At 33.2% G+C, this 9,862-nt stretch overlaps 2 protein-coding genes across 5 annotated transcripts; one reads left to right on the forward strand and one right to left on the reverse strand.

The window, feature by feature from the left end:
- CAMKK1 (mitogen-activated protein kinase kinase) lies at positions 1-4,384 on the forward strand. The gene is made up of 9 exons (XM_004489180.4): positions 1-304; positions 412-669; positions 1,308-1,526; positions 1,805-1,942; positions 2,065-2,232; positions 2,314-2,427; positions 2,912-3,019; positions 3,124-3,215; positions 3,844-4,384. The coding sequence occupies exons 1-9, from the start codon at positions 203-205 to the stop codon at positions 4,202-4,204; spliced, it is 1,560 nt and encodes a 519-aa protein (XP_004489237.1). The 5' UTR covers positions 1-202; the 3' UTR covers positions 4,205-4,384.
- Positions 4,385-4,902: 518 nt separating this feature from the next.
- On the reverse strand, positions 4,903-9,856 carry LOC101511822 (uncharacterized). 4 transcript variants are annotated; one of them, XM_027331646.2, is made up of 17 exons: positions 9,581-9,856; positions 9,362-9,474; positions 8,771-8,852; positions 8,612-8,691; positions 8,446-8,484; positions 7,944-8,040; positions 7,732-7,828; positions 7,563-7,617; positions 7,396-7,472; positions 7,221-7,299; positions 6,694-6,770; positions 6,504-6,585; positions 6,347-6,415; positions 6,188-6,258; positions 6,077-6,122; positions 5,660-5,894; positions 4,903-5,573 (listed from the first exon to the last, which is right to left on the reverse strand). In XM_027331646.2, the coding sequence occupies exons 1-16, from the start codon at positions 9,645-9,647 to the stop codon at positions 5,856-5,858; spliced, it is 1,170 nt and encodes a 389-aa protein (XP_027187447.1). In that variant the 5' UTR covers positions 9,648-9,856; the 3' UTR covers positions 4,903-5,573; positions 5,660-5,855. The 4 variants fall into 4 exon arrangements, with proteins under 4 accessions (XP_027187447.1, XP_027187446.1, XP_073221606.1 ...); XM_027331645.2 differs by lacking the exon at positions 6,077-6,122; XM_073365505.1 differs by lacking the exon at positions 6,077-6,122 and having other exon boundaries at positions 4,903-5,894.
- Positions 9,857-9,862: the final 6 nt, after the last annotated feature.

Consider the following 9,862-nt stretch of genomic DNA (forward strand, 5'->3'; position numbering starts at 1 on the left):
CCTTAATTAACGTTGACATATCTAAACAAAACCTAGAAATTCACGAACGAGTAACAACGACACACCGAAAAAGAAACAAGAAAAAAACACCTTAATTAACTTGCCCCTTTTACTTTTTCTATTGATTTTCACCTTAGATTTGAAAGAATTTCATTAATTTGTTAATTTTTCTGAAACCCCGTCAAGCTTTTTTGATGTAACAATGTCTGGGTTAGAGGAATTGAGAAAAAAACTTGCACCTTTATTTGATGCTGAAAAGGGTTTCTCGTCAAATTCAACTTTAGACCCTTATGATTCTTACACAGTAAGAAACGCTTTTCTTTTAATTCCAAAACAATATTCAAATTTAGTAATTTTGTATAATTTGTTGTTTCTAATATGATTTTTTTTTGGGTTGATTGAATTGTGAAGTTTTCAGATGGTGGAACTGTGAACTTGTTAAGTAGATCATATGGAGTGTATAATATCAATGAACTTGGATTACAGAAATGTTCAACTTCTAGGGATGTTGATGAAAGTGATCATAGTGAGAAAACATTTAGGGTTGCTTCTCATGAGATGAGAATTTTTGGAGCAATTGGTAGTGGTGCTAGTAGTGTTGTGCAAAGAGCTATGCATATGCCAACACATAGGATTATTGCATTAAAGAAGATCAATATCTTTGAGAAGGTATTACCTAATTTTAATTCTTGTGCCATTTTTTATTTAATTCACAATTTACAATTTCTATTTGAATCTCTTGTGGCATAGATATCAATTGTATAGGGCTCAACGTAGTTAGCAAGTTAGTATAGCCATAAGGTAGTTATCATGGTTTTAAATAATGGTCGTATTAGTGGTAGCCGTTCTATCGCGATCCTTGATTGTTGATACTGTGGAGAATCACGATCAAACGCAGCCAAAAAGGCCTCAACCTCCATCATGTTGCGGTTTTGGCTACATAAAAAAACTGTTATGTTGTAGCCCCATCTAGAGTCGCAAACCTTTATTTAAAACCTGATAGTTTTTTATAACTACCTTTTCTGTGCCTTAGTTTCGAACTATAATTAAGATGGTGTTCCACTTTTCAATTTGAATTTATGAGAAATGTCTCTTATCTCTTCAATCCAAATTCCCTCTCTCTTAGCTCTCTTCTTATATGTGGTATTTTTTTTATGCTTTGTGATACACTCTTGAGTCTTGATGTTGTGTTTTTGAAAGTTATGGAGTTGCTAGATGCTTCATTTGTGTTACTCTAGGGGATAAAAGAACAATGTCGAAATTATTATAGTTTCTTTTGACTTAGTGATACTTTTTGTGTCAATTAGGAGAAAAGACAGCAACTACTTACGGAGATAAGGACATTATGTGAAGCACCTTGTTATGAAGGTCTTGTGGAATTTCATGGCGCATTTTACACTCCGGATTCTGGACAAATAAGCATAGCTTTGGAGTACGTGGATGGAGGATCACTTGCAGATATTTTGCGAACGCACAGAAAGATACCCGAACATATTTTATCATCCATGTTTCAAAAGCTCTTACATGTAGGAACATATTCTTCTATTTTCCTTTTGAACTTTTCATTACTGAAAACCACTGTTGTCAAATAGCAGTTGTGGCGGTACTATAGCGCTAAAGCATAACAGAATTTGAACAAATCGCTATTGTTCAACGATACACAATTTAGTACACAAAGTGTTGTCATATAGCGCTATAGTGTAGTAGAATTTGAACAGACCGCTATTTTCTGCAATCCGCAATTGGCAACACTACTGGAAACACTGAGATATGCTAACGTGGCTGGTTCTTGTTTTCTTTTAAGGGTCTAAGCTATCTACATGGAGTCCGATATTTAGTTCACAGAGACATAAAGCCTGCCAATCTGCTTGTAAATCTCAAGGGGGAGCCCAAAATTACGGATTTTGGTATTAGTGCTGGCTTAGAGAGTTCAGTTGCAATGGTGAGTTTACTCTATCAGTCTTAGTTTGTTGTTGTGCATTAATTCTGTAAAAAAAATTGCAAATGTAATCTTTATTCTTTGGTGATGAGTACAATACTAAGCTATAGGGTACAACTTTGCAGTGTGCTACTTTCGTTGGAACCGTTACCTATATGTCGCCTGAGAGAATTCGAAATCAAAGCTATTCTTATCCGGCTGATATTTGGAGCCTTGGTCTCGCGCTTCTCGAGTGTGGAACAGGAGAATTCCCATATACAGCTAATGAAGGTCCTGTCAATTTGATGTTGCAGGTGCATGCCGATGCTTCTTTGTGTTTTTTGTTTCATTTTGTTTGACTGAATGGAAATAATTATACTTGCTTTTTATGGCAGATCCTCGAAGATCCATCACCGTCGCCATCAAAAGAAAAGTTTTCACCTGAATTCTGCTCCTTTGTTGATGCTTGCTTACAAAAGGATCCCGATGATAGACCAACGGCAGAACAGGTGAGAGAAATGAAATAAACATTGATATCATATCATCACGGTGTATAGCAACTACAGTTTTGCACTATTCTTGCTTCGTGTTGCATTGCATTCCACCACACCACCTAAAGTGCAAATTATGTAGTGTGCATGCATTTATTTCCTTGTAATTCACTTTCTGTTTTCATTTGCATTTTTGCCTGGTAGAAAGTATAATGTTTTCTTTAGAATATGTTCGTTCCAACATTACACAATTTACCATGTCGATTTTGCATTAATATCAGTGTTGTCAAATAACGGCTTTAATGGTGTGCTATAGTGTTATTGTGTAGCGGAATTTGAACAAATTGTTATTGTTTACTGACATGCTATAGCACTGTAAAGTAGCGGAATTTGATTAAATTACTATTCTTTGCGATCTGCAATTAACAGCATTGATTTAGACACTTCATTAGATAAAAACATGATGGTTTAAACCTGATAAGTTGGTGTTACCCTACTGCAGCTTCTTTTGCACCCCTTCATCACAAAGTATGAAACTGCCAAGGTAGATTTAGGAGGATTTGTTCGCAGTGTTTTTGATCCTACGCAAAAAATGAAGGACTTGGCAGATGTAAGTAGCTTCTAGTTATTGCCTCTATATTATTTGAGCCAGCATGCTTATTTTCGTAGGGAAGTTTTATCTGAAACTGTTTTTACTTTGCATTATCTCTCCAGATGTTGACGATACATTATTACTTACTATTCGATGGACCTGACGATAAGTGGCAACATACAAGGAACTTATATAACGAAAACTCAATTTTCAGGTGTACTTTTTTTTTCTTGTATGTTTTTATTTCGAATCAATTTGTTTTGTTTTTTCATTTACAACAACTTACACTCTTTTTAACATGATAGAAAAATACAATGGACGTGTTTCTCTTACAAGAAACTTGTTACTATAAGAGCAATAATTGGAGTTTATAATTCATCTGTATAAAAAATGGAACTAATAGAGTAAAAATTGATTTCTAGGGCGCGCTACTCAAACCGAGTAAATTATGCTTAAGAGGAATGCTGGCAACGCATAAAACACTCTTTAATGAGATTATTTGCTATGTATCGGCAGCGTAGAACATTTTTACACATGCATCCAATCAAATCAAATCATGATGTTATTTTGTTGTGTTACATTATAATATATCTCTAGATATCTACATGATCAATGTAGTTGGATGCATGTATGAAAATGTTTTACACTGACAATACATACAAATTAAATCCCTTTTAATACACTCTTTATGATTAGTTGAAGTAGTGTGTTAAAAAGAGTGTATTGTTAGCGTTTCTGTTATGGTTAATTTGTTTAGAATATCAAGAATAGACGAAGACCTTTCTGTGAATTTTTGAAGACTTCTAGATCATGCTAATAATATTCTTCTATTGATTTTGCAGTTTCTCTGGAAAACAACATATTGGTCCTAACAATATCTTTACAACGCTATCGAGTATTCGAACAACATTAGTTGGTGAATGGCCTCCGGAAAAGTTGGTGCATGTGGTTGAGAAGCTTCAATGCCGAGCTCATGGTGAAGACGGAGTCGCAATTAGGGTTTCGGGGTCATTTATAATTGGTAATCAGTTCCTCATTTGTGGAGATGGCATTCAAGTAGAGGGATTACCAAACTTTAAGGATCTTGGAATTGATATTTCTAGCAAGAGAATGGGTACATTTCATGAACAATTCATAGTGGAACCAACCAGCCAAATTGGATGTTACACCATTGTTAAACAAGAACTGTATATTAGCCAATAATATTACATTATTACATAAATATTACATTAACCTATAAATGCTTTGGTATATAGATGACGATGAAATGGAACAAAATTGTTCTGTTTTATGTCTTTTCTGTTTGTAATATTAAAGTGTATACCATTTTAGTTTCGTAACCTTTCATATAAATATACACTAATCAGAACACTTAAAGATGAATTTCAATTGTTTCCTTTCAGTAATTTATTTCTGATGGAGTACTTGAATAGGAATTAGATGGCAAAAATGAGGGAAATCCCATCTCCCACTAGTGTCTACAAATAAATAGTTGGGGTTGGGATTCTCTACCTTTGATAACTTTGTATTTATCTTTCTCAATCAATTATTTTTATCAATTAATTTTAATTATCAGTTTAACTTTAAAATACATCAAAGTCACTCATCACAAAAGATAAAGAATCCATTTTCATAATCAATGATAGTTCATACTATTGAGTGTCTTCATTATCAATCAACAAATCAGTATTATGTTGAACCATCCTCCAAAAATTGGATATAAGTCGAGTAACCTTAAGGACACTACTTTCCTCACCCTTTAACATTAATGCGGATGTATTTATTCTAAAAAATCACCAAATTTATAGAGTTTGGATTGGTACTTTCAAATAACTTGTGCGGTCCGAATATGGGCTTCCAGAAAACTAGTTTTTTTTAGTAGTGTGAAGGGAGGAAAACAATTAAGGAATTAAATCAAGCCCACATCTTTATTTATATCTTACAATTGAGGCCAGCATGTCAATTAATCTCTAACCAACTTCCTTGGAGAAAGGCTGTTTTCCTAAGACAAACCTCCCTACATCTTTGGAGAACAAATTTTATTCCAAGCAAAGAGATGAATTTTGCATTGTCTCTTTGTTTCCTCACATACAACTTGTGCTTTTTTAATAACTATCAATAGATGATTAAATACCGTACTATTGATAAAAAAATTTGGAAGATAATGAAAGGAGATAGTGAACAGTGATAATCCTATTAATAATAGGAAGTACCACTAGTAGAAATATACATGCTTAAGCTTGACAATCGATGGTTTTAGTTTGAGATCCAATCAAAGAATGTCTATATGTTTCTTGTTTGTTGATTTCCTTCATCAAGTACTAAACATTTTAGCCAAATTGCATAGCAAAAAACATGACAATCAGAATTCATATGCAAATCATTCATCAAGTAGATATAGAACACGCCCCCTTTGTCTCTCTATCAAATAGGCAGGAAGCAAATATTTGTCAAGATTTACATGTTTTTTGGCTTTTAACCTCTCCAATTTTGACAAGAATTTGGGAGTACAAAACTCAAGTACTCAACAGATGAGTGGTTGCATAACCAACCCTTTTATGACAGTAATAACCTACAGAAATGACGGTAAATATCTTATCGCAAGTTTATAATTACAAATAAACTAATCATTTAAATTATCAAGAAAAAGAACCCTACCCAAGAACACAGTTTAAGAAATTCCGGTGAAAGCTTATTCTTATGGCATTCAGATGTAGTCATTTTTGGTGATGTGATTGTAGTGGCTGATTTTGTTAGGTAGTGTGGTGTTTCTTTGGATAGTAAACCATAGTCACTCGCTCACTCTTTACTAAGCATTGCCATTACTCTTATTTGGATGGCGAACGGAGAGACTTTATTCTGGAATTGTAACTTCTTTATTCCATATCCGGACCTAAAAATGTCAAATTAGGAAGATTTACATTTCTGAAAGAAACAATTTGATGTAGCATTAATAAAATGGGTCAATAGGAAGTCCTGAACTGAAGGACATTGCAGATAATATGCAAGAATATCTAGTTTTTAATTCAACTACAGTCTTCAAAGAAATTTTTACACCCACACAGTTTTGCTTACTCTGTAATCACCAGAAGTTGCAAATTTTCCAAACTCGGTGCAGGACCTGCCGAACAAATAAGTAATTCATATATGAAAGAGGACTAAAACCAAGTTTGTTTTCAAATTTACCAGTAAAACCCGTAAGCAGATTCTTCCTCTTTCGGACTCAAAATAGTAGGTTCTTCTTCAGGCTTGTTAAGCTGTTTTTTGAAAGTTCAGTTAAATTAAATCCCTAATGCAACCTAAGTGCCAAACTTGTGGTAGCTGATTGAAAATAAAAAAGGTAACCTGCCAAATATATACTTTTCCTTCTCTAGAACAGCAACCTATGTTCAATGCATCAGGGCTAATTGCAGCCTGGAATTGCATACATCAGACTGAGAAATAATCGGGAGTCGTGAATGAAACTGAACGCAGGGAATCTTGGTTACATGCAAATTCTCACCTTTCCGGAAAATGATATTCTATCTCCTTCAAAATATCTTAAAGGCTCCTTTTTATTTTGAAGTATATTATATAGATAAATTCTGCAAGAAGGAAGAAACAGTTTATTTTACGTTTTGTCGTATGTTCTCTAAACCATGATTTGATTCACATTATGGTTTGATTCACAAAAATAGAATTTAGGAGGATACCGGTTATCCTTGCAGGAAGCTAAAAGGAAAACTCCATGGTCATCTTGGGACAAGCTAGTTAAACCATGTAATCTTTGCTGCATTGACATAGAAGAATACAATCTAGAGACTAAAGATTCTACCATTTTCAGCTTTCTTATATCTAATATATAGGGGAAAACTTCTTAGAGTGTACCCCTCTTAAATATAAATCAAAATTGAATTGATTTTTCAGCTTTCGAATATCATTTTCAGCTTTCTAATATCTAATAAATAACTGTTTATCCATTTGCATTTATTAAAAAAATCGAATTGATTTCCCAACAAATATTAATCAAAATCCCTGACATAAAAAGCATAATACAGCTGGCATTTTATATCGCGCTTATATTTTAACTTCAAGTGAGATACAGTTTCATAGATCTGCATATAAGTAAACCTACATAAATCATGGTTAAATTTATTGACGATCTTCAATTTGTAACCTCTTGAGCCTGACTGTAAGGATAAAAAAAAAACTACCACTTCACAGCACAGTTTCCACCAACCTTTTCTGTTGACCGAGGAAGAAGACCTGTATATGTGACATCTTGTTTCAAATATCTGGTATCCCAAAACTTTGGCACACTGAAAATGATAAACCAATTGCATGGTAAAATCAATCAACCAAGCTAAAAGCTTGGGAAAATACAATTTTTTTCATGGGTAATACATCCATCTAACCTATCTTTTGACCCAGCAGTGGCTATGGAAACTTGATCCTTGAGCCAAAGAACAGATCTAATGCCCATGGAATCAACCTAACAGGTTATAATTGTTGATAGAAAGGTTTAGTTTGCAAAATGCAAAGGAATGGCTGACCGACAACAACTAACCCTGCCCCTCCTTACTTGTCTGTCTTCTTCATCATAATAAAGATGGGCGCGTTTGACGACAGCAGTTGAACTAGATGAGCAAATGGATGATATATGAACTTTGAATAAAAACAATAACTTCATTTATCACTGATAGTTAACAGATTAACATACGATAATTGACAAATAAAAACTCACAACTTACCTTATGCTAATCTCTCCATCTCCACTCTCAGCATTTGACTTGCATCTTAAGTCCCAAAGACGAAACGATTTATCTCTTGAACCAGAGACAATAATATCTGTAAATTTGGAGATAAGAGGAATGGTGATTGCTGATATATCATTTTGCAGTTATAGAAAATCCAATATTCAGCAGTAACTTAGATTAGAGATGCATATACAAAGCAATGTCACCATGATTAGTTGGATGAGAACAAATAGATTGAACAAAGTCTGTGTGCCCCCTTAAAGCTCCAAGACAATCCTTTTGTTGAAGATCCCATACTTTCACCTGTATATAAGCACAACAAGAACATTAAAGATAAAATCAGCCTAAAGAAAACTACTCCTATGATACTACATATCTAGTTATAAAGATGATGAAAATCTATCCCATTCTTATTCTATGAAGTGAAATTGGTATCTATTGACTTGAATTTCAGTTAAATCTGATCCACAAGCTCTGCAATTTAAAAAGGAATATCCGATTCTGATGTTGGGCACAGTGCAATTTCAAATCCTACGCTAACAATCAACCAATGCAGAGTGCACAAAACTAAAGTGTTTCTGATTCAATCATTCAAATCAAGCAAAGTAGCATATGAGAATCAGGAACCAAATAAAGCAAGCAACAACACAATGATCATTCCAATTAATCCTAATATGCATAGTATGCAATATTAAATCAATAACTCACAGTTTTATCACCAGAAGCAGTGAGAATTTGGGTATCTTCCTGCAAATAATTGTAAAACAATTAAAGACATCGAGGAAATTAACAATTCAACAAGTTAATAAAAAATCAATCAAAGAAGTGACTGAAAAACGTGATTACATCATTGCCAAATTGAGGACTAGACTACCTTAATCCAACAGAGATCATAAACTTCAGTAAAAAACACAGTTGAGCTCACTTGATGCGCAATCCATTCGCATATCTTCTCTAAGGTTGAAAACGTTCACATATAGGTAAATATCAAACCATGAAATTATGCGAAATTGAACTAGAAATAAAAACAAACTTGTTTTGTTGCGTCGAGTGTCAAACAAGGTCACGTAGCCATGCTCATCAGCTACAGCGATGTCGTAGCAACGTTTTGAAGTCTACACACACAAAAAAACCCAAAAAAAAGAAATTAGATATGTAGTTAACTATATCGCCAATATAAATAAAAAATTGAAAAAAAGGATATGCACTTCACAATATAAAATGGTTTTACACTATCATCTCTTCGGATATAATTCATATATTTCGGCACATTAAAACATTTTATCCAAGACATATCAATAATAAAAACTATTTTAGATATGAAATTAATTGATATGTAGTAAAAAAAATTAAACCGTTGACATATTATAATTATTTATGGACATAGTTTTAAATGTAGTTTTAATAAAACTAAAGTATCTCTATTCATCTAATAATTGTGAGATTAATTGACATAAAAACTTTTTATGGTGATCATATATATAAATTAATGTTATACAAACTTTTAGAAATATCAAAAAAAAAAAAAATGAGTCAAAAATAAATAATCAATATCCAATGATCAAATATCAAAAATCAATAATAAAAAATAAAAAGTGGGAGAAAAACGAAAGAGAGTATGTACCTTAGAGAAGGAGATAGCAAATGGTATAAAATCGAATTCATCGTTGAATATATGTATAGCTTCAATTTCATTGTAGACAGAGAGTAGTTTATCCATTTTAGGTCGTTTCTGAACTGTAACAAAAAACAACAACAAACCACAGAGAGAAAACAAGTTGTAGAGAAAACGAAATTGTGCAGTGAGTGAGTAGTGATTCTTAGAGAGAGAGGGAGAAAGAACCGTGAAAGGAATTGAGTTCCCTTGAAGCGATGTGGTTGAAGATCGATTTAGGTTCTCGAAATTTCATTGAAGAAGAAGAAGATTGAAGTGAATAACGGTTTTGAGAAGAGAGAAAAGAGAATAACGGTTTTTAGATGGAAACTGAAAAAATGGAATATATAAGGGATAATTTGGTGGGAAATTGGATTTGATGTTTACCGTCTGATTTGATTACTCCTGTGTGATTGAATTAAAACATATTTGCACCGTTTGATTAATTTATTTTGATCAGCTACGACGCTC

Source organism: Cicer arietinum, chromosome 2 (genome assembly GCF_000331145.2).
Source record: "Cicer arietinum cultivar CDC Frontier isolate Library 1 chromosome 2, Cicar.CDCFrontier_v2.0, whole genome shotgun sequence".
NCBI classification, from domain to species: Eukaryota; Viridiplantae; Streptophyta; class Magnoliopsida; order Fabales; family Fabaceae; genus Cicer; species Cicer arietinum.

What these genes read in the sequence shown, in the direction of transcription:
- CAMKK1 (XM_004489180.4), top strand. Translation starts at nt 203, where the DNA reads ATGTCTGGGTTAGAGGAATTGAGAAAAAAACTTGCACCTTTATTTGAT. An exon ending in CTGTCAATTTGATGTTGCAG is followed by an intron (nt 2,233 to 2,313) that starts GTGCATGCCGAT and finishes TTTTTATGGCAG; the next exon opens with ATCCTCGAAGATCCATCACC. An exon ending in ATAGACCAACGGCAGAACAG is followed by an intron (nt 2,428 to 2,911) that starts GTGAGAGAAATG and finishes ACCCTACTGCAG; the next exon opens with CTTCTTTTGCACCCCTTCAT.
- LOC101511822 (XM_027331645.2), bottom strand. Translation starts at nt 9,647, where the DNA reads ATGAAATTTCGAGAACCTAAATCGATCTTCAACCACATCGCTTCAAGG. An exon ending in GGAACTCAATTCCTTTCACG is followed by an intron (nt 9,475 to 9,580) that starts GTTCTTTCTCCC and finishes TTTTTGTTACAG; the next exon opens with TTCAGAAACGACCTAAAATG. An exon ending in GAAAAGTATATATTTGGCAG is followed by an intron (nt 6,259 to 6,346) that starts GTTACCTTTTTT and finishes TTCAAAAAACAG; the next exon opens with CTTAACAAGCCTGAAGAAGA.